At 38.0% G+C, this 24,781-nt stretch overlaps 1 protein-coding gene and 1 long non-coding RNA gene across 3 annotated transcripts; one reads left to right on the forward strand and one right to left on the reverse strand.

Moving 5' to 3' along the window:
* Positions 1-4,834: 4,834 nt before the first annotated feature.
* LOC137234139 (uncharacterized) lies at positions 4,835-13,559 on the forward strand. Of its 2 annotated transcripts, none has more exons than XM_067757768.1 (3): positions 4,835-4,965; positions 8,771-9,091; positions 11,264-13,559. In XM_067757768.1, exons 1-3 carry the CDS (start codon positions 4,923-4,925, stop codon positions 11,308-11,310), a joined length of 411 nt encoding a protein of 136 aa, XP_067613869.1. In that variant the 5' UTR covers positions 4,835-4,922; the 3' UTR covers positions 11,311-13,559. The 2 variants fall into 2 exon arrangements, with proteins under 2 accessions (XP_067613869.1, XP_067613868.1); XM_067757767.1 differs by having other exon boundaries at positions 12,668-13,559.
* A 1,153-nt stretch (positions 13,560-14,712) lies between these two features.
* On the reverse strand, positions 14,713-21,730 carry LOC137235414 (uncharacterized). The gene is made up of 3 exons (XR_010947884.1): positions 21,692-21,730; positions 21,506-21,633; positions 14,713-15,203 (listed from the first exon to the last, which is right to left on the reverse strand). It is a non-coding gene; the product is annotated as an uncharacterized lncRNA (long non-coding RNA).
* Positions 21,731-24,781: the final 3,051 nt, after the last annotated feature.

Consider the following 24,781-nt stretch of genomic DNA (forward strand, 5'->3'; position numbering starts at 1 on the left):
CTCATTAGCACCTTTCATTTGATACCCATATTGTACAAACGCATTCTAGAGTCACCCCTGATCCACGTTTATGGCGATATCCCGAAAAGGCGTCCACCCATAGAACAAAGGCCCACTCCCTTTTAAAAAACTTATTACACTTTTCGTTTGACACCCATATTGTATAAACGCATTCTAGAGTCAACCCAGGTCCACTTTTATAACGATATTCCGAAAAGGCGTCCACCTATAGAACTAAGGCCCACTCCCTTTTAAAATACTCATTAACACCTTTCATTTGATACCCATATAGTACAAACAAATTCTACAGTCACCCCTGGTCCACGTTTATGGCGATATCTCGAAAAGGCGTCAACATATAGAACTAAGGCCCACGCTCTTTTAAAATACTCATTAATACCTTTTATTTGATACCCATATCGTACAAAATAAATTCTAGAGTCACCCCTGGTCCACCTTTATGGCGATATCTCGAAAAGACGTCCACCTATAGAACTTAGGCCCACTCCCTTTTAAAATTATCATTAACACATTTCATTTGATACCCATATCGTACAAACAAATTCTCGAGTCAGGCCTGGTCCGCATTTATGGCGATATCCCTAAATGGCGTCCATCTATAGATCTATGGCCCACTTCCTCTTAAAATACTCTTTAATACCTTCCATTTGATACACATGTCATACAAACACATTCCAGGGTTACCCTAGGTTCCTTTTACAACATGGTGATTTCCCTTACTTTGTCTCCACAGCTCTCAACTGAGTATGTAATGTTCGGTTACACCCGAACTTAGCCTTCCTTACTTGTTCTGTTTTAACTTTATTCGGACATGCGGTCGCGGTCCGAATCAAAGTAAAATATTCCCTCCCTTTTCCTATGCCGAAAGAAAAATTTTATTAATAATTAAATAAAAAGGTGATCAAATAAAATAAAAAAAATAATCGTGAGTAAAAAAAGAAAATTACCATAGTGCAAAACCTTGGCCAAATTGAACTTTGTGAAGATAAAACAAGTAAGGATGGGACTGTCTTCGGCTTTGCCGAAGGCTTCATACCTTTCATGAATCGGGCTGAACAATAATCTTATCCCATTCGTAATCTCCAAATACTCGGCTGTATAAGAAAAGCAATATATAGTGAACAGATAGATGTACACACCTAAACGATTTTTAAGATAAATATATGTAAAATAAAAAAAAGGTAGGTACTTTGTGTGAGGATGCAAAGTGTCACGTTTTTTGTGGTCTGCATGTAAAAACTATGACTACGAATTACGTATTTCAACAATATATGACGTAAACGTAAGTATTTTTTTATGAAATTTGAAGCTTCTAGCCGTAAAAAAGGGGCAAAAATTACAGTTTATATGGGGTATATAATATATATACCACCGATCTCTATGATTTTTTCAGACAACAATATATGTTATATACGTATGCATTTGGTGAAATTTGAAGCTTCTAGCGGTTAAAATGGGTAGAAAGTGCGAAAAGATTCTTATCTGAAAAATCAGTTGTATGAGATATATACTATATATACCACCGAACTCTATGATTTTTGCAGACTACAATATATGCTATATACGTAAGTATTTGGTAAAATATGAAGTCTCTAGCTGTTAAAATGGGGCTGAAAATGCGAATATATATATATATATATATATATATATATGTAAGGTGCTTAGTTTGATGACTTTTTCATATAAGAAGTGCGCACTTCGGCTACTTCTGGCTACTTCGGTGACCGTCACCATTAGCCTCTCACGTAAAGTGCTCAGTTTGATGACAGTCATCAAAAGCAAAATCGAAGTATGAAATGCTCTGTTTAGTGACAGTTATTAAACTAGCCACCTTACCTGAGATGACGTGTTCGGTGACGGTTATCAAACAAAGCATTTTACCTAAAGTGAATAGTTTGATGACACTTCACCTATTGCAGTTCCATGACTGTCATCAAAGTGTACCTTCGATTCTTCTGAAAATGTAAAATTACTTTTCTTTTGTTTTTACGAAAAGTCGAACGTTTTAAAATAGTCCGAAAAGAACTTTAATGTCTAGTGGCGACGGATATTGGCCTGGATATCATATGCGGTACCAGGCTCTGGATAAGGGGCTGTTAATAGCCTTAAACTGACTATAGTTATCAGATATCGCACCTTTCAAGAGATGCCCCTGATTTTACTCATAGTGGAGGATCTAGAGAGGATAACTCGATAAAACCAGATGTGCCTACGGTACTTGTACCGAGCCCATTGGTGAGAGGACTCTATTTTGAATTGTAAAAATCCGCACTAAACTATGACTTTCGCATTCTATTGAACCATTATATGGAACTAGATTTGGATTTTAATGACTTCTGGGCTGATAGGTGCAGTAAACGGCCACCTCCGTAGATTGGATGAAACTCAATCGAAATAGACCGAAATATGTGTTTCAAGTCAGCTGACCTTTAATTTGAGTGCTGCCCAACCTAACCTAACTTAATTTTTAGTTCTAAAACTTAAAATCATTACTATTAGTACGAAATCTGAATTGACTTTCTGAATATGTTGAATGCACGTTTTACTACAGTTCAGAATTTTTAACATAATTTATGGAAAAGTTGCATATCATGTACATCAGCAATAATATTTAGTTATTCCTAAATATCTTTATAGATATTGCCTCTAACAAGCACAAAAAATGGTATTTCATGTCATGTGTGAAATCGAAAAATTTTAAAGGTTTCATATTTTTATTGGCGCATAGTCATAGTCAAAATAATAAAGGTTTTAAATTTAGTTACGGATTTTTGACAAAATTTCCTATGAGCTATCTTTCAAAAATGCTGCAACTGAATTTAAGACCTATTTTACTATGACTATGACTACGCGGCATTTTATTTAAGCAAAATTTCCAAAACCGGTTGAGAGGCTAGTCTCAATATTAGATAACGCAAAAGGAATATTTTGTCTAAATCCCAAATAACATCATTTAAAAAGTTTGCATAATAAGAATTGATTAATATTATTGCGCTCGAAGAAAAATACTTGTTGTAGAAAAAAGTTTGCATCAAAGCGACGCCATATATTAAATTGCTTATGTAGAAATATTGAACGTGTTGCATTCAAATAAGTACCTTCAATAATATTGAGCCTGTAGCAGTACCCGTAGCGAATAGTTAATATTTTCGATAAATCGATATATTTGTGCATTCAATCTTTTGAGAGTGTTCCTTAGTGAGCCTTCGGGTACTTTTGGGCTAAATCAGTTATTAAAAAATTTGGCTTTGGCTGTGTGCTAATCAGCAACTTTTTGCTCAGATGACAAATGAGGTGCACATTGCCAAATGCGTTAAAAACTGAAACTTTGACAGACCGAATAAAGATTTTGACACTTGAGATTTGGAAGGTCAGAATTATCATTAGCTTATGAGGCTTGGTAAAATTTTGACACCTACAAAAAGGAAAACACGTGAAAAGAAAAAACTTGAATAAAACAGTGCGAATAAAACATGTAACAAAAAATCAAACAGGTGAATATTGTAGAAAATTTCACATATTATTTGGCGTAGTTCAATCAGAAATTTTTCACCAAATAGAAAGTTTGTACACCACATTTTTTCATAGAGTAAAATGTAACTTATTGGCACACAGCCGGTGTACTCAAGTTGTAGTTTTATCTGTGTGAAATTACAAGGAAAATTCTCACATTTTACAAATCAAAAACACGAGCAATGGCTCTATTTTTCAATACATCCAATTGTGTTCTCATGGCTTTCGTTTTTCTTTTCATCCATTTATACTTTGTTGTTTCCATTATTTATATTTCTGCGAAACAATGTATGTATGATTACATGACCAGTTGTCAAAATTTTACCTGGCCCCATAGGCTAGTGAAAATTATGGCGCCCCAATTCACCACGATAAATGTCAGAGTTTTCCTTCAGTCTGTCAAAACTTATCCTTTTATCCTATTTAGCACGTGGCCCTTGTTTGACCTTTCAGAGCTCGCACAAAAATTTCGTTTCGATTACAGTTGGCTGGATTATACTCCATATGAAAAGGCAGTTTACTCTAGTTTAGCTCATTCTTAACTTAACTAGCCAATTGCAAACGAAATGCTTCTTAGGTCCCTCTTCGTACTTCACGTTCTCTGAAGCAGCTGATTCGATTATTGGAGCTTCTCTTCGACGCGGAAGTGGTATCGGAACTCAAATCGGATGACGCAAAAATATAAAGAAAAAATTAAGACAGAGGCACCTTAACATGCGAAGCAACGCTAAACTTTCAAATCTGGCCAGTATTAGAATTATATAAAATATTTAGTTAAGTTGTTTCTGATAGGTTACTGAAAAATCCAAGTCATAGAGCTCATCTTTATGAAAGTATTTATATAGTAATCCCAATACCTTGAGAATTCGAAAAATTTGCAAAATAATGAAAAAGATGCAAAATTGGTTGAAATCGACAATTGCCAATAATTTCAATCTACGTCACTTATGGAAATAATTTTGTATTTATTAAATTTGAAGTTTTGCATATCAAGACAGAATTAACATTCATCCAGGGTACTGCTTATACCAATGTTTGGGAACAAGCTTTTTTTATACTTAACCTGGTTCGGGTTCTGAACTACATTCCAAGTTTCAAGCTTGTAGCTTATCGGGAAGTTACTTAAATTTCAATTAAAAATGTCGTGCCAGCCAGCCTGGCATGTCAAGCTAAATAAAACCGTTTAAAAAGAACACTTTTTGGGTATTTGGATGACCGTCGGGCTGGCAAAAGAACAAAGCTGTTGTTCAAATGAAAGTATCGAATTTCTTTATGGGTTCGATATTACTTTCCAATTACTAACCAAACAAGAATTTTTAATTGCGGAAGTGGGTAAAAAGAAGTGGGTAAAGTTGAAATTTTATATTTTATAACTTAAAAACTTTAAAATGGAGGAGATAGATATCAGTATGATGTTAGACGATGTTTTAGGTAAGTTAAGTGTAAAATTGAGAGATAAAGTAATTATTTACTTTGGTTTAACCAACGCAAGTTGTTTTGGAGATTCTAGCACACGCAGAAGCATTTATACAATTAAATCATGTTTTCTACTATCCATGGTACAAAAAAATTTTGTAACATGGTACAAAAAGTAATGTTTACAAGACGGTGCACCACCTAGATTTTATCAAAAATTACGAAAGGTGGTATCAAAAGACCCGTCTCGACCTCCGTTCTCAGAATCCGGAAGCAAAAATTAAATTTTTTTTGCTGTCAAAAGATATTAGCAAAAAATCGGCCCAAATTTTCATGTGGTTGTTGTTTTTTGCCAGCTTTGTTGTAAACACACACTAATGCAGAAAGGTGTTCTGCACGCATTTAGTTTTGATCCCCAAACCAGTGTCGGACCCACCCACGGTTATTTTTTTAAATCGCGGCCGACGGCCGCCAACGCAGAAAGGTCTTCTATGCAAAAAAAAAACGGCAGCGATTTAGTTTAGCACCCCCCGAGTTCGGGGTTAAACTTGGTATCAAATGAAAGAGGGAGTTTTCCCGATCACAAATATATATAACTTAAAGTGCGCAGACTTATAGTTTACGAGTTATTTGATGTTAAAGTTTGCAAATTTAGCAAATTTCTATAGCACTTTCAGTTACAATTTACACATCTTTCAAAACCTTTATGCACATAAATATCTATATAAATTGGCAACGATACACTTAAATTTCATTTTAGTATATTTCACATATAATTCTTGCATTGTTTTTACTTTATTTAAATGTTTTTATTAAATAAATCGCGCTTTTGTAGCAACATTCACATTTATGTATGTATATATTTTATCGATGACATTACAAAGCTGTGCTGCCACATCAACAAAGAAAAAACAAATATAAATATTAACGTGCCACCTTTCAGTTAATAAAGAAAAAGGAAAATATATATTTTTACTACTATGCGGAAGGACATCACCGTGGCGGTAGCTACGGTTATACCACGCACCCGGACTTGGCATGGCGTAGCCCAGGGTTATTTTAAATAAGCGCGGCCGAAGGCCGCCTACGCGAAAAGGTGTTCTACGCAGAATTACTGTGCATGGCGCAGCCGGTGTTGGATCGGCTAACATAACAATAAACATAAGAGTTATAAGGTAATATGCGGAAGGACATCACCGTGGCGGTAGCCACGGTTATACCACACACCCGGACTTGGCATGGCGTAGCCCAGGGTTATTTTAAATAAGCGCGGCCGAAGGCCGCCTACGCGGAAAGGTGTTCTACGCAGAATTACTGTGCATGGCGCAGCCGGTGTTGGATCGGCTAACATAACAATAAACATAAGAGTTATAAGGTAATATGCGGAAGGACATCACCGTGGCGGTAGCCACGGTTATATCACACACCCGGACTTGGCATGGCGTAGCCCAGGGTTATTTTCAATAAGCGCGGCCGAAGGCCGCCTACGCGGAAAGGTGTTCTACGCAGAATTACTGTGCTTGGCGCAGCCGTTGTTGGATCGGCTAACATAACAATAAACATAAGAGTTATAAGGTAATATCAGCTCGTTCACGAATGCAAAAAAGAGCTTTTTCAAATTTTTGGTAAATAAAGACTAGAAAAGTTAAAGATATATATACATCAGATGAAATATATTTTTATAAGTTATTTTTCGATTCTGCACTTGTTCCGTTTTTTAGATGTGGCAGCACAGCTTTGTAATGTCATCAATAAAATATATATATACATAAATGTGAATGTTGCTACAAAAGCGCGATTGATTTAATAAAAACTTTTATATTAAGTAAAAACAATGCAAGAATTATATGTGAAATATACTAAAATGAAATTTGAGTGTATCGTTGCCAATTTATATAGATATTTATGTGCATAAAGGTTTTGAAAGATGTGTAAATTGTAACTGAAAGTGCTATAGAAATTTGCTAAATTTGCAAACTTTAACATCAAATAACTCGTAAACTATAAGTCTGCGCACTTAAAGTTATATATATTTGTGATCGGGAGAACTCCCTCTTTCATTCGATACCGAGTTTAACCCCGAACTCGGGGGGTGCTATTCTAAAATTTTCCCAAAAAAACTACCATATATCGAACTCTCTCGGGGTCATTTTACGGTTTTTTGTAAATAACTTTCGACAGGAATAAAATTGATTTCCGCTTTCGGATTATTAAAACGGAGGTCGAGACGCGTCTTTTGATGCCACCTTTGATATTTTTTGATAAAAATTAGGTGGTGCACCGTCTTCTAAAACGTTACCAAAAATTTTCACCAAGGTCTTACTTCTTTTATATTAGATTCGATTGGTGTTTTTTTGCGAATTTCAGGACAAAATTGGGGTCTTGCAAAAGATACATTCAAAAATGTCGAGAGAGGTGTCAAAAGATGCGTATTGACCTCGACGACAATAATCCGGAAAACAAAAATTTTAGCTCGTACAAGAGATATTTGCAAAAGAAATTTAAAATTTTCATGTGGTTGTTGTAATGTTGATGCTTTTGTCGTACCCACAAACAATTTTTAACATGTGTTTTGCGCGGATACAGTATTCGTCTCCAAACCGGTGTTGGACCCACCCAGGGTAATTTTTTATAAACGCGGCTGAAGGCCGCCAATGCAGAAAGGTGTTCTGCGCAAAAATACTATGGATCCCACCCCCGGTTTCGGAGCACTCTGGGGCCATTTTTCGGGTTTTCCTTAATATCTTTCGAACGAGCAAAAATTTTTATTTTCCGCTTATTAGTGTTGTCGAGGTTAATGCGCGCCTTTTGACACCAATCTCGATATTTTTGGACGCGTATTACCAGTGTCATGCTGTCATATAGAAATACCCAAAATACATTTGAGTAACTTCCCTAAAAGCTAGAATTTTGAAACACACTTCAGTACCCGGTGACGTTTTAAAATTAGTGGAAAACATTTGCTAGCTGGCAAAGGATCGTGAAAACTCCGAAAGTCGTCACAACGGGCAAATTTTGCTTTCGAGTTATAATCTATGTAACCGCTCTAAGAGAATTTTTATTTTCCCCTTATAAACGGGAAGTATTTTCATTTGGACCTTTTTACTTCCCCAGATATTTAGAAAATCAATTTCGGGCATGCAGAAGTGTACCAAGGGCCTACCTATTCCAGAAAGTGTTATTTATGGTTCGATTTGCTTAAATTCGGTACAGGTGTAGCTCTTTGACCATTATAATATTTGAGAAACTCCTTTCCAGAAAATGGACCATGGACCCGCCTATTCCATATATGGTGCGATTGAAATATATTACATTTGCATCTCTTTGACCAGCCATATATTTCGGAAATTTTCCTTTCGGGAGAGGGCCCGGGGCCGACTTATTCTACAAAATTTTATTTTTGATCCGATTTGCTGAGATTCGGTAAAAGGGTACTTTAAATGTTAAGAAAGTCAAAGAAGGTAGAAAACTCCATCGAAACCTATCCAATTTGCCATGTTTTGCATGTTTCAGTGTACATTTGGACAGATTTTCACCAAAATAATAAACTTCCTACGCGGGTTGTTTTGGAATATTGTATATTGTTTTGTAACATGGATTGTAGAAAACAATACAAATAAATAATTTTTTATTGTACGGACGCACACTTTGAACAGAAGCAAAATTTCAAATTACCGGTTTAGTGGAATTGATACAGAGGTCAAAAGCTACTTTTGATACCTTCCCCGACATTTTAAGACATGGTTTAACAGTTCTGAACCAAAGTAAAGAAATACCACAAATTCAAACTCTTGCTAAAAACTATTTCTAATTTAATTAGGTGATGCTTCACTTGAAGATGTAATAGAGGCGAATTTAAGCGACCTTGATAACCGCTATACTAGAACCCAAGGTTCAATAAATACGAAAGAATCAATAATGAGGACTTTGAATGACCCGGAGCTGAATGCAAGTTTAGAAGACAATGAGTTGGAGACTAATGTCGCTAGTTGTTCATCTTTTGAAGCACAACTTCAACAAACCGTACCAATTGCTGAATCCACCGAAAACGAGAACAGCCCGATTTGGAATTTGACAGAAACATCTTTGACTGAAAATGAAGGCGATAATTCTTTTCCCATAGAGCTTCCTGTTGTTGCGGGTAATATGGACGATAAAGAACTATGCGTAAAGAAAAGTATTTTATTTATTTATTATTTTTAGCTGATCTTCTTTAACCCTCTCCTTCCCAAATTAAGAAGCAGCTATAAAAAAATTAAACTATGTTTTTTTAATAGAAATAGTATTCGAAATGACCCTGTATTAAAATTTGTTTGGTACATTTGGCTCAGTGGGTGAAACAGATTGGTAGCCATATGGCTACCATGGGAAGGAAAGGGTTAAGGAAATATAGCTACAAACATTTTTTTCTTTGAGGAGTGTGGTACAGTGCAATAAATCCCGTGGCAAAAACAGGGAAATAAGGCCAGCCTAGATAATGCAATAACGCTCGCGGGCCTTATTGCTTATTTGAAAAGTTTAATTTTTAAAAAGCAAACAACGTCCGCCGAGAAAAGGATATAACGCTCATGGCTTTATTTTTTTTTAACTATATTGTCGCTGCAGAGTTGCATAAGAAAATCATTTTATTATTGAGATACATATATTTTTTTCTTTTTTGCCTTCGTTGGTTGTGGGTAATGGTTGTATACCCCAGCGGGTTAAGGGGCCTAGAATATTCCCGCGGTAGGCATACCTGTCGTAAGAGGCGACTAAAATCCATTAACTTAGAATGTTCGACGTGGTCATATCAAATCGTTCCCGAGATGGTCGGGCCTTTAATGATGATATTTACCACAAATTACCGGATAAAAAGGACCATCCACATTGTTGGCCATGTTTTTCACATTGGTCGTCGCGTGCGACCCTGTTAGTTTCTTAACTGTTTTGCATTGTGTGAAGAGTCTTTGTCGGCAACCTTTTTCTTTCCTTTTTCATTGGTTTTCACCCAATGACGTTTTAGTAGTTCACCTACTGTTCAAGTATAGGTGCCGATGGAAATAGCCAGTGAGGGAGTCGAGAAGACTTACCCAGGTCTGATAATCATATTGTCGCTGCAGAGTTTCGTAAGAACTAATCATTTCATTATTGAGGTAGTTAGCTAGTTTTTTTATATCACTAGTTTTTGGTAATGCTGTGTTTATTTTAACGATAAAGACATTCCGAAAATTTTGGAGAGTGTTATCGGCGTGATGGTCCTTTGCCGGATAAAGATACGGTACGTTCCGGATACTATAATTATAAGGTACTAGCCCGACCACCTCGGGAACGATTTGATATGACCACATTGAACCTTCTAGGTCAAAACACCCCCCACGCCCCGGTTCGATGTGGAACTTGCGGTCGCCAGGGTCTCGTCTGATAAATATGTGTATGATATGTTCATATTTGTAACAGCTCACCTGCTGCTCTAGTATAGGTGCCGATGGAAGTTGCCAGTGAAGGAATCTTATGCACTGGAGTGCTGACCCATGAAATCAGCTATATCCACCTGATTTACCTCATCTCGACACCATTTTTAATTTTGGATTTTTTAACGTTTTTTTCTAATAAATAAAGTTTATCAGAGTTGCTTTCTTTACTCGAATCTTCTTCCCCAGGTGAATGTATAATTTGTCTAATATTATCATCGGCATTAAATCCAGGCTTATTAGTGGAAATGTCGGAACACGATGGAATCAAATTTATTGTTTTCATCTGTAAATTGACACGATTGAAAAATTGAACCACTGGCACTTTGATCTGCAACGCTTTCTTCATCCCCTTGTGCTTTGCGAAGTACGTTGGCAACACCCAGCACATCTCGTGATACAACCGATCGCATATAGTGGGATCTATGAATAGCCTCAGCTTGACCCATGAAATTGGCTATATCCGTGATTTTATTTTAGTCCATGTTATCTCCAGCACAAGTCGTTGCAATATGTTTTCTTAAATATGTTCCACGTAGCCCTTCAGGGTATTCAGCGCCACATTCCTCTGAAAACTTTCGCATTAACTGGCAAGCCCGAAGATATTTAAAGTTTCCGTCAGTTAAGCCCGGTATACCAAAAATTTAAGGGTTATTTGCTGGAACTTTCGCGGAGGTTCGGTGGGACAAAATCAAATTTATAGACGTTTCCATTTGCGAACTGAGAAGAACAGGAACAACCCGTCCCAATTTCCACGTTATCATAAATATTGAGTGTTTTTCAGCTAAGTTTTTCTCCATTGCAGACAGTTTCTCATAAATTTCTGGGTTTTCCGCTTCTGATATTTTCTCGATTGCTTTCAGGTCAAGAATCAGCGCCCTTTCGATTTCCCCCGCTCGACGTTGGTTAAAAGTCTGAATAGATATTAATGTATATTCCAGAAGACTTATCCACGCCTGATAATCATATTGTTGCTGCAGGGTTTCGTAAGAACTAATCATCTTATCATTGAGGTGGCTAGCTAGTTTTTTATATCACTGGTTGTTGGTAATGGCTTTATTTGTTTCTCGCATTGGTCCACGCTTGCGACCCTGTTAATGACATGACTGTATTGCATGCTGTGAAGGAACAAGTATTTGTCCACAACCTTTTCCTTTTCATCAGCATTGTTTTCCACCCAATGCAGCTTTAAAAGCTCGCCTACTGCTCTGATATAGGTGCCGATGGAAGTTGCAAGTGAGGGAGTCTTATGCACTCCAGTCATTGGATCAAATCCTGAGATTACTCCTGCAGCCTTCACCATTGTTTTATAATATGGTGGATTATAAATTGATTTAAAATCTGTTATATCTGGATCGATATTCTTCATGGTAGCAAGCAGACGGCCAAGTGTCCTTAAACGATTTCGAATCATTTCCTCCTGCTGTTGTTAATAATATTAGTTTCCGAATTTCATAAATATAAATAGAGCCGCGGGCGTTACTTGGTAAACCTAGTTTTCTTTGCAATTATCCGCGTATGTATTAATTAGTTTAAGTAGATTTTCTCTAATGAAACATAAATACAATCCCTTTTTATTTTTTGAAGTGTTTCTTATAAAAAAAAAATAATATTTTGCTTAACAAAGTTTATTGTTAAAATATCTGCATGGATTTGATGCATTAAATTATTTCAAGATGATTTTCTGTTAGGAAACAGAACTACTAACTTTGTTTGAATTGTTCATTATAAAAAAGCGATACAAAATTTTGCTAAACCAGTTTACTGTCAAAATATCCGCATGGATTTGATGTATTGAATAATTTTAAGTTCATCTCTTTTTTTTTTTTTAAAGAGCTCCTTACGAAAAATACATAAAAAGTCTTCTAAACCAAGTTTACTTTGAAAATATTCGCATGGATATGATTTATTAAATTATTTTATGTTGATTTTCTGTAAAGCCCGATATCCAGATCACAAGAAAACGCTTGTAAAGAAAATGAACAATAAAAAAGTTGAATACATATTTTCAAATAAAAAGTCTTCAAGTTTGGCTTACAATGGGGAAAATAAAAATATTTCTTGAGCGTTTTCTTATGATCTGGATACCGTGCTTACAGAGGCATAACTACTAACTTATTTTTCATTGAAGTGTTCCTTATACACACATATATGAACATGTACTTGCGTAATTTTTGTCTCATTAATTTTATGAAAAATATAAATACTATTTCATATAACATAGTTTTTGGCTTCATTAGTTGTTTATGGTTCCAATGTTTCCACAGTTTTTACAGAAATAACTAAGGCGATAAATATAATTATAATTATGATGGTGTATTATGTGATGTCGTCCAGCGACTTGAGAATTTTTTTCATTCATCAATTAAAATTGGCAGAGCCAGCTGTTATTATTGTACAATTATCGGCGTCGTGAAGTGTTTCTTCTAAAAAATATTTTGCTTAACCAAGTTTTTTGTTAAAATATCCGCATGGATTTGATGTATTAAATTATTTTAAGTTGATTTTCTGTAAGGAAACATAACTACTAACTTTTTTTGAAGTGTTCATTTTAAAAAAGCTATACAAAATTTTGCTAAAATATCCGCATGGATTTGATGTATTAAATTATTTTAAGTTGATTTTCTGTAAGGAAACATAACTACTAACTTTTTTTGAAGTGTTCATTTTAAAAAAACTATACAAAATTTTGCTAAACCAGTTTACTGTCAAAATATCCGCATGGATTTGATGTATTGAATACTTTTAAGTTCATTTCTCATTTTTCTTTAAAGAGCTCCTTGCGAAAAATACATATAAAGTTTTACTAAACCAAGTTTACTTTGAAAATATTCGCATGGATGTGATTTATTAAATTATTTTAAGTTGACTTTCTGTAAAGCCCGATATCCAGATCACAAGAAAACGCTTGTAAAGAAAATGAACAATAAAAAAGTTGAATACATATTTCCAAATAAAAAGTCTTCAAGTTTGGTTTACAATGGCGAAAATAAAAATATTTTTTAGCGTTTTCTTATGATCTGGATACCATGCTTACAGAGGCATAACTAGTAACTTATTTTTCATTGAAGTGTTCCTTATACATACATATATGAACATGTATGTGCATAATTTTTGTCTTATTAATTTTATGAAAAATAAAAATCCTATTTCATATAACATAGTCTTTGACTTCATTAGTTGTTTATGGTTCCAATGTTTCCACAGGTTTTAGGGCAATAAATTTTCGTTGTTAATACTAGTGCTAAGGCGATAAATATAATTATGATGGTGTATTATGTGATGTCGTCCAGCGACTTGAGACTTTTTTTCATTCATCAATTAAAAGGCCGAAGCCAGCTGTTATTATTGTACAATTATCGGCGTCGGAAGCAATTTTAACTCTTGAAAAATGACATCCCATGGGCGAGAAAAATCCCGAGTCGGAACATGGAACCAGAACCGGTTGTGTCAGTTTATCATGTACAAAGGATCGAGGTATTCTGGATTAGATCCCAATATTTGTCCACCCCGAAGTTGTGAAAAAACTTTTGAGGCTCCTTTCTGTTTGCGCCAAAGGACCTCCGCTACCAAACATGCCCGCTGCTGGTCTTGGCATACTACAACCTTCTTCCAAAACAATGGTCAGGCAGTTTCATCACCTCGGAGGGTCGTATCTATTTTTTTACGATGGGATATGCTTAATAAACCATTTTTGGTGCCGTGTTGTTGTTGTTGTTGTAGCGATTAGGTTACTCCCCGAAGGCTTTGGGGAGCGTTATCGGTGTGATGGTCCTTTGTCGGATACAGATCCGATAAGCTCTGGTAACACAGCACCATTAAGGTGCTGGCCCGACCATCTCGGGAACGATTTATATGGCCACATTAAACCTTCAGGCCATCCCTCCCTCCCCACCCCCAAGTTCCATGACGAGCTTGGGGTCGCCAGAGCCTCGTCTGTTAGTGAAACGGGATTCGCCGCTCGAAGGCGAGGTTGACAATTGGGTTGGAGAAGCTATATATTGCGCTACACAACCCCTTGAATTCCCTTGAATTGGTGCCGTCGCAGCAACTTTTTCTTTCTGCTAAGGGACTGTTCTGGAAATCACTTGCATGACTGGGCCTCCCTCATACAGTGCGATGAGCGGAGGCTACTCTTAGAGTTGATATTCGCTCTACAGATGTTAGAAGTTTATAGCATCATAACTGACGTTCCATTGGTCCGGACCAAGAAAAGATATGCAACATATGCAACAACGCGGCTATCTGGCTTGCCGGTTACCCGCATGGGTTACCTTCTGTCAAATCGCTTTTTGCACGAATGAAACGCTCCTTTTTGTTTAGATAATATTTAATTATAAATAATTCATATATACAATGTTTTTTTTTACAATTAAAATTATTTCCTTAATTACTCTAGTAAACTTTACATATGTGTATATTGATATGTACATGGTACATAAGTACATTAACTTCTATTTATAGTTGTACCCTTTCTGAAACTTTCGAAGCCCAGTGATGATGCCCAATTTTTCCTGCGCTGGTGGTGTTGTTCAACGTCAGTTTGCAGAGCCATATGAGTTTTGTACTCATAATAGCGAAAGCCCCAATTCGTGCTATCAAAGTCGATTTACAGGTTATGTTGGGATTTTGGTCTTGACCCTTTCCCATAATATACTTGTTAGGGCCTTATATGTGGTACTAAAAAGGCGGAGGAATAGTTGTCGCAGTTCTCTTATAATTTAAGGATATGTATGTTCTTCCTTCAGCCGCAGCTGGAATATTTGGAATATTGCCATGCGCATATCGTCAAAATCAAATTACCTAGAATCAGAAAGAAACTAATATCAGTAAGGAGAGATTAAAGTTTTTAATATATGTAACTCGAAAAGTGTTCTATAAATAGAGCTCCACAATTAGCTCTTTTCTGAGAGGCCAAAACCACGAGGGACTCAAGGAGATTTTAGATAACCATAATCATGGATACCCGAAGATGCTGTTGTTGCATTTATAGAGAACATAAAATTATAACAATGGATAATTGATTGATGTTACGAAGTAAATTAGACGTGTTACAAAAACAAATAAATGCAGATGACTGTTTAATCCATTATCCGAAGGTCTTGTATGGATGTGCAATTTGAAAAGGACAAAGTGCTGCTAAAACTGCTTTCCGCGAGTAACCCGGGAACGAATTGATATGACTACGTCTATCCTTCTTAAGCAGCAGGTTCGAGCACCAGTTCCCTGTTGGACAAGAAAATAAACGTTTGGTTGTATCCAAGTTGATCATATGCTAGTACAGAATATATTCGTTTGCTGCATCTGACCAGTAAATCTAAGTTTCCCAGATTTTCTGGGCTCAGCAATGGTATCCTCCTAAATGGTATATTTGTTGCACCCTGCTGCCTGGCCGCTTACCCAACTAGGCACAAAGGAACTTGCCTTGGGACACCCAAAGTGCACTCACGCTTCTCATGGCCCCAGCGGTTTGGGGGGCAGAGATTATACCCGCGGCAGGTATGCCTGCCATAAGAAGCGACTAAAATACCGCAAGGTTTCAAGGGCTGCTAGCGCAATTTATAGCTTATCTTTTTCTGTTTCTTTAGTAGACGAGGCTCTGGCGACCCCAGGTTCCTCATGGAACTAGGGGGTGGACCGGGATGGGCTTAAAAGTTCAATGTGGTCATGCTAAATCGTTCTCGAGATGGTCGGGCTTGCATCTCAATGGTGCTTGTTACAGGAACGGACCAGATCTACATCTGGCAAAGGATCATCAACAATGATAAAACTTGAACCTTCTAGATTATCCCACCCTAGGTTATCTAACTAAATGCAGGCGGCAGGCCACGGAGCTCGCACATTACCATTATATTGCGCCTCCCATTACCATCATCGGCAAAGAGGTTGAAAAAGCCATCAAACTTGCTAAACCATCTAAAAAATATTGGCTAAAGGGATCCAGTTATCTGGCGACTGTTGTTGTTGTTTTGGTGCTGGTCTACCTTCCGATATTAAAAGTCATTGATTAGTGTAGTCTCCACGTAGTGAGCTACTCCCACGACTACGCCCGCGTCTAGTGCCACGATTAATAAAATTACATTTGAAGGCGCTTATGTCGCTTCCCAAGGCCGTCGGTTCTGGAGCGACTCTGGATTTTTCCCGACCAAGGACTGCCATTTCAGTGTAACCCCATTTAATTGTCATCCTCCCGGCAGTTCCTTGCCGCGGGACTGCTCCATATTCTCTTGCTACGGGAAGATATCGAACCCAATCCGGGTCCGTCCCCTGACCTCGGTCCTGAGAAATGGTTTTGCTGCATCTGCCGGAAAAGAATCTTTTTAGGACGGTCATACTCTTGTCAGTGTGTCTCGTGTAAGCGATGGTTGCATCGGACAGGTTGTTCTGGGCTAGACCCCAAAACCAGACGTCCACGTAACTTCTATAAATCTTTTGTGGCTCCTTGCTGTTCACGTCCTAGGACGTCCCGTAGTCTGCGCCTTAGCGCCCCCCGCTACCTTCCAGCAGTCCCGCAGCCTAGCAAGCCACAACAAGTAACCGCTGTTACTCGCGCCCCACGGTGCCACGAACTCACACGGCTGCTCCCATCCATACCTACAATCTCCGTAGTAGAATCGGGAGCAATGCCTAGCATCATCCCCTGCCCCCGTCTTCTTCCCCCCTCTTTTTCGCCAGCAATTGTGTAGGTCAGGGAAACAGACCCAGGCGTAGTCACCCGTCACTTACCCCCAGAGTGACGACGTCTCCCCCTATTCACCTCAGAATTCTGCATTTATACTGTAATGGATTAACTGGGAAGATCACGGAGATAGTGGACTTCATGAAGCTGCACAACATCCGCATTGCTGCGATTCAAGAGACTAAACTCACAGTAAGATCTGCATTGCAGACCTGTTCTGCGTATAATTTCCACAGAAAAGATCGCGAGAGCGGAAATGGAGGTGGCCTCGCGTTTATCATACACCACACTGTGCAATATCATATATTTGATCCCGACATCGACCGCAGGGACAGTGTCTTAGAACGTCAAGGATTATCTGTCCGGTCGGGCGATGCAAACCTAGAAATCATCAACATCTTCATCCCTCCTGTCACCTGTTGCCCCAGTGGATACCACCCTGATATCAGCGCCGTACTCACTGGAAACAATCGCATTATCTTAGGCGATTTCAATGCCCATCACGATCTATGGCATTCAAACTTGCGGGTGGACACTAGGGATGAGATGTTAGCGGATCAAATAGAAGAAACGACGTTCTGCACAATAGACGGAAACGCCCCCATGTATGGTAGGAAGCTGTCACAGTTCGCCGGATATTTCAATCGCGAGCGCAGAACTCGTAAACTGCGGCAGCTGGCAGCCGATGGTAACATTGGCATCAGACCACCTGCCTATACTTATTTCGCTCGAGCCTTCCGCCGAGTTCATCGTCGCAGAAAACGCACCTTCATTAACTTTAAAAAAGGAAAGTGGGACGAATACAAATCCTTTACAGACAACCGCTTTGCTGCCCTCCCTAACCCAACTAATACCCGCCAAGGTGAGCGTGCTTTCCGTAAGGTCATTGAATCCGCCTCGGCTCATGTCATTCCCGCCGGTAGAATTCCCAAAATTCGTCCCCACTTCCCGGCAAAGGCCGCAAATTGCTTGTGGATGAACACAAGCGGGCGACATGGGAGGAGCACCTAAGCGGGTGTAACCTCTCTTCTGGTGTAGGTAAACTTTGGTCCACCGCAACGTCCCTATCGAATCCGTCTTAGCACAATGGCAAAGCTTCCATCACCTTTGGCGATAAAGTGCTGTCGGATGCGAGAAAATTCGCGAGCGCTTTCTGCCGACAATATATAATGCATTCTACGGTCGACAAAAATAGACACGCACATAGACATAAGTTCAGCGCGTCACCAATTACCGTCACCGCCAAAGAGGTTGAGGATGCCATCGGTCATGCTAAACCATCCAAAGCAGTGGGCCCAGACGGCATTCCCATGCCGATGCTTAAAAGCCTAGGGAAAGAGGGGTTCAAATATTTATTGAACGAACTTTTACACGCCGTTTATTAAAAATATTTAACATCCAAACCATGGGTGAACCTCCGGATAGAGGCAAAAATAATACCAACATGCCTATGTTAAAATGGGACAATAGCAACACGTCTAATTTCACCCACAATGTCCCCATATACTTGATCATGACAAGAACAGACACCGGCCAAACACTAACAAATACATCACCATTCTTAATCAAAAAAGCGATCGACGCCACATATGGTAGCGAAGTCGAGGAGTGCAAAAAAATAAGAAGCGGTAAAATTTTGATCAAAACCAAAAACAATTTGCAATCAGTCCAGAAGTGTTATCTACTGCAACGACCTTAGAAGCTTGACAGAAGAACTCATCCTATCCGAGCTAAAAACACAAAATGTTATCGAATAAAAAAATTTTAAAGAAAGTGACCACTGATCTCATCGAAACGGGTCTAATAATAGTTACCTTCGGGACGACTACCTTGCCAACAACACTACGAATCGGATATGAAATAGTAAATATCCGACCATACATCCCTTTGCCACTGAAATGCAAAAATTGCCTCAGATTCGGCCACATCGCATCTATATGCAAAAATGAAAAAATGTGTCAGAAATACTCAAATACCTATCATCTCAACGACGATATGGAAGAACAATGTACAAATAATGATGCCTGCGTTAACTGCATCACACAACATCTAGAACCAAACAATCATTCTGCTATCGACAAAAAATGTCCTATGTTCCTACAACAGAAAGAAATCCAGGTCATAAAGACAACTTAAAAAAGTTCACCACAAGTTTCTTTGGACTCCCGTTAGAGGATATTGATGACAATTTGTGATCGATCGCAGCTATTAGGTGGTGCGAAACATTGCTACAACACCAACAACAACAACAACAACAGGGGATTGGCAGTTCTTGGTCACCGACATCCCATCCTATGAGGCGAAACGGCGTAGATGCCAGTCTCAAACAGCTCCGCCACATAGTCGGGCACTATGGAATTCGGCTAAGCCCTCACTAGTCCACGTAATTTCTATAAATCTTTTGTGGCTCCTTGCTGTTCACGCCCTATGGCGTCCCGTAGCCTACGCCTTAGCGCCCCCACTACCTTTCAACAGCCCCGCCGCTCACCAAGCCACAATAAGTACCCGCTGCTGCTCGCGCCCACTCATACCTACAGTCTCCGAAGTAGAGTCGGGAGCAATGCCGAGCATTAGCCCCTGCCCCCGTTGTTGTAGCAATGCTCGCCCCACCCAATAGCCGCGACCGATCACAAATTGTCATCAATATCCTCTAACGGGAGTCCAAGGAAACTTGCCGTTTCAACAGGGGTGGACCATAAGGAAAGGGGTGTTAGAGGCGTTGGTTCCACATTACAATTGAAGAGATGGTTGGTGTCATGTGGGGACACATTGCAAGCGGGGCATACATTTTGTATGTCGGGGTTGATTCTGGATAGGTAAGAGTTTAACCTGTTACAGTATCCAGAACGAAGTTGAGCAAGAGTGACACGCGTTTCCCTGGGGAGTATGCGTTCCTCTTCCGCGAGTTTTGGATAATTTTCGTTAAGTACCGGATTCACCGGGCAATTCCCGGCATACAGGTCCGACGCCTGTTTATGGAGTTCACCAAGGATCTGCTTGTGTTTTTTTGCTTCATACGGCTGGGTGCTCAGGTACCGTATTTCCTCTAAATGCTTACGGAGATGACTCCTTAAGCCCCTAGGCGGTGTTGGCTCATCATTCGGATGTCGTAGGCGTAGGCTACGGGACGCCCTTGGGCGTGAACAGCAAGGAGCCACAAAAGATTTATAAAAGTTACGTTGGCGTCGGGTTTTGGGATCAAGCCCAGAACAACCTGTCCGATGCAACCATGAACAGAATATGACCGTCCTAAAAAGATTCTTTTCCGGCAGATGCAGCAAAACCATTTCTCAGGACCGGGGTCAGGAGACGGACCCGTATTGGATTCGATGCCTTCCCGGAGTAAGAGAATATGGAGCAGTCCTGCTGCAAGGAGCTGCTGGGAGGATGACAATTTGTGGGAGGGACGAAACAAATTAGATGAGGTCACACTGAAATGACAGTCCTTGGTCGGGAAAAATCCCGATCCGCTCCGGTACATAGAACCATGTGCCCGAACCCCGTCTTCTCCCCCTCTTTTCCGGCAGCAATTGTGTAGGTCAGGGAAACAGACTCTTAGTCCCTACCTCCCTTTGCACCGTTTGCCAGCACAGAATATATATGTTTGCGACATCCGCCCAATGCAGCTCCTGCCATGGACCGTGCCACTTTCCTATATGTTCTGGTCTCCGCGACGGCAATCCCCCGATGGGTTTGATTGCGCCATGTTGCCAGGTCGCATACCCAAATACACCGGTTACCCCAATGCTTACCCAAGGACGTCCAGTCCCAGGGCCACAACAGCAGTTGCTTCCTAGCCTCCCCCAACCCAGGCGTAGTCAACGGTCACATACTCCCAGAGTAACAACATCTCCGCCTATGCACTTCAGAATTCTGCAGTTAAACTGTAATGGATTAAATGTTATTCTTATAACTTACTAGCAGACCCGGCAGACGTTCTGCCCTAAATTTGGCCTATCTGCATACATTTTTCCGTCTAACTCTGCCCTCGCCCTCTACACTTTTTCCTAATCTTTGTATTCACTCCTCCTTTCGTATTTTTCGCTTCTCATTCTATCTCTTTCTCATTCTTCTTCATTTCTTATTGCCAGTCCCAGAGGGTGGTATGTATTTTGTTGTTGGATTTTAGGTACAATTGCGGTTGCATGCTCTCTTAAATGAAGATCCTGATTGAACGTCACACCCACATTTTCCTCGATTTGGACAATTGAGTTAATTGCTAATTAAGTTTTAATTGTTCTACAGTCGAATAGTCGAGGAAACGATATTGACGGAATTTGTCCCATAAAAAAATAATCGTGACATCAATTAATTCTTATTCACAAAATAGATTATCTGATTATGTCGCTATCTCCGTATTAAATATAATATGCAACTTTTTTACTTTCACCAACGATATGCATATGCGATAGATGCTTAGACTCACCAGTTAAATGTTAGTATAAGATCACCATCTGCAATTTTCTCTTGTACAGAGTAACTAATAGCTTCCGCCGCCTTTCCCAACTGATTTTCTATGTACGTATCAATAAACCGCCATACATTCTCTTTCAACTGTAAGTACAAGTATAATAATGACATTATACTAATAAAAATAGATACGTAAACTTACATCAGATTCCGATTGATGAGTTGGCACATAGTGTACTTATTTCATTTCATTTCATTTATTTATTACGGCAAAAAAGCCTAATTCATAAATTAAATTATATTACAATTTACTATCTTATTGCTAAGGTTTTACAATATTCATAAAGTTTTGCTTTAAAAGCCCCGATTTCATTACAACTTTTTATATCTATAGGCAGTTCATTGAAACTTTTTAGACCTTTATAAAAAATAGTTTGCTGATCTATTTCAGTTCTGAATAAAGGCAGTTTGAAATTGTGTTTATTCCTTGTATTAATGTTATGTGTTTGCTTAACTAATACTACGTTTTTACTTAGATATTCAGGTACATTTTCACTTTTAATATTAAATATAAACTTCATAGCGTGAAAAAAAATCTTTTGCTTTACACTTAACCAGTTCAAACTTCTCAGCATATCAGCCGTACGAGTATCTCTAGGTTTTTTAAGAATAAATCTCATACATCTGTTTTGCATCTTTTGAAGTTTATCTATTTCTTTGTCTGACACAATGAATAGAATAGATGGGCAGTTTACAAAGTGCGGTTCTATAATGGACTTATATATAATTATTTTGTACTTTTTTTGAATATATTTGGATGTTCTCTGCATAACCCCAACTTTTTTCGCAATTTTCTGGACTGTGTAGTTTATATGTTCTTCAAACTTGAGTTTGTTATCAATTATAATTCCCAAATATTTTATACTGTCAACTTTTTGTATGCTTTCATCATTTATTTTTAAACCAATTATATCCTCATTAACGTTCCTCCTTGTTATTATCATAAATTTCGTTTTATTTATATTAAGTTTCAGTCTATTTCCGCACAACCATTTATACAGGTTATTCAGTTCATGTTGTATTTTAGAAAGTGCAGAATTAATATTATTCTCACTAATCATTATTAATGCATCATCAGCGAATAGTTTAATTTCACAACCTTCAATAGCGTTAACTATATCATTAATATAAATTAAGAACAGTATCGGTGCCAAAACTGAGCCTTGTGGTAACCCTATGGGTACTTCTAATTCATCAGACATCACGGTATTTATAACCGTTTTCTGTCTCCTCTGCTTCAAATAGCTGCGAAACCAGTCAAGTTCTATACCAGTTATACCAATACGTTCCATTTTTTTGATTAAGATCTCCCTATCCACTGTTTCAAAAGCTCGTTTGAGGTCTAGGAAGACTGAAACAACCACTTTTTTTTTTATTTAACTCTTCTTTCCAGTCATGTATCACCAAATTAAGAGCTGTCTCACATGAATGTTTCTTTCTAAAGCCTGACTGCTGGTGGGCTAGTATATTATTATCTTCAAGGTATTTCGTTAACTGGTTCTTAACATAAGCTTCAAGTATTTTACAATCACTAGGAAGTGTGTTTATGGGTCTAAGTTCTTCAGGTTTTACTGTCTTTTTAACTTTTTCCACTGGTATCACCGTTGACGTTTTCCACTTTTCTGGTACAAGACCCTCTTCTAGGCTGTTATTGATTATTTGTGCGTAGAAATATCCTGTATACGATATACAGTCTTTAAGTACTCCATCAGATATAAGTTTTCTACCGCCTATTTTATATTTGAACTCTTTCAGAATATTAATAACTTCATCTGTTGTTATTTTGGCAAACTTTAATCTAGAATTGACTTGTACATCACTTAGTGCTATACGGCAAGGTTCTATGATGTTATTAATTTCTATTACGCTATTTATAAAGAACCTATTTAGACCATTTGCCAGCTCAGTTTCATTTTCTACCATCATACCATCTATTATCGCCTTTTTAATCCCTTCGTTATCTCTCGTTAAGCAAACCGCTTGCTTAAGATGTTTCCACATTTCTCTGGCGTTATTTTCATTCATTTCGACTTTATTTTCCATATATTTAACTTTCTTTATTTTTACTAGCTTTTTGTAGATACGATTTATATTTTTATATTCGTTCCAATCACCTATTTGTATCGCAAGCTTATAATTATTATATTTGCATTTATTGATTTGCGCCAGTTCTCTGTCGTACCATTTATTCATAAGCTTGATATGAACTTCTTTTTCATACGTTAAACTTTCCATAGCTTGCATTATTATGTTGTTCACTAATTCGACTTTCTCATCAATTAGTAGGTTTTCATTTATGTTGAAGTTACATGATCTCAGGATGCTTATTAAGATTTCACTATTATATTTATCCCAAGCTGTGATTTTCTTGGTCATTCTCATCTGGTATGATTTAGACGTTTTAATATTGAACATTATTGTTTCGTGATCTGAAATTTTGTATGCAGGCAAATTATTGCACTGTATTTCATCTGAATTTGAATATAATAAATCAATTTTAGATGCACTTGCATCTGTAATTCGAGTATTAAATTCTACTTTTTGGGTCATACCCATCACAGAAAATATCTCATTCAATTTTGTACTATATGTTGATATGTAGTTCATGTTTATATTAAAATCCCCGATTAGTATATTACATTTACTTCTTTCAAATTTATCGATTAAAATTTCATTTAGGTACTCGATAAACGCTGCATCACTTGTGCTTGGTGAATGATACAGAACCCCTATTTGCCACTTTTTATCGACCTTTTTCAATTTTATTATAATGCACCATAAGTTCATATTGACACTAGCATTATAAATTACATTTATCTCCACTGTCCTATGAACATACACTAGTACTCCTCCTGTATGCCTGCTGTGCGAGTCGCATCTAACCATATTATACGATGCTATTTCTAATTCGCTGTCTTCAACATCTTTCGTTGTACACGTTTCCGAACATAATATGATACTTGGTGTATGTACTTCAGCCAACACTTCCAGTTCACATTTGTTTGATACTATGCTGTTAATATTCAAGTATATGCACTTAAGTTCATTGTGTCTAGTCTGCAGTCTTTCTTTGTATCGAATTTTCTTCAGCGGTATCTCATTGAATTGTGGCGGGCTTACCAGTGCGTCGGGTGTTCGCTGCTAGTATCCTAGCCTTTGTTTTTTTGCATTCAAGTGCTTTAGGTAGACTGGGCACTGTCTGCTATTGCACGAGTGATTGACATCTAGTCCT

This window comes from Eurosta solidaginis, chromosome X, assembly GCF_040869045.1.
Source record: "Eurosta solidaginis isolate ZX-2024a chromosome X, ASM4086904v1, whole genome shotgun sequence".
NCBI lineage: Eukaryota > Metazoa > Arthropoda > Insecta > Diptera > Tephritidae > Eurosta > Eurosta solidaginis.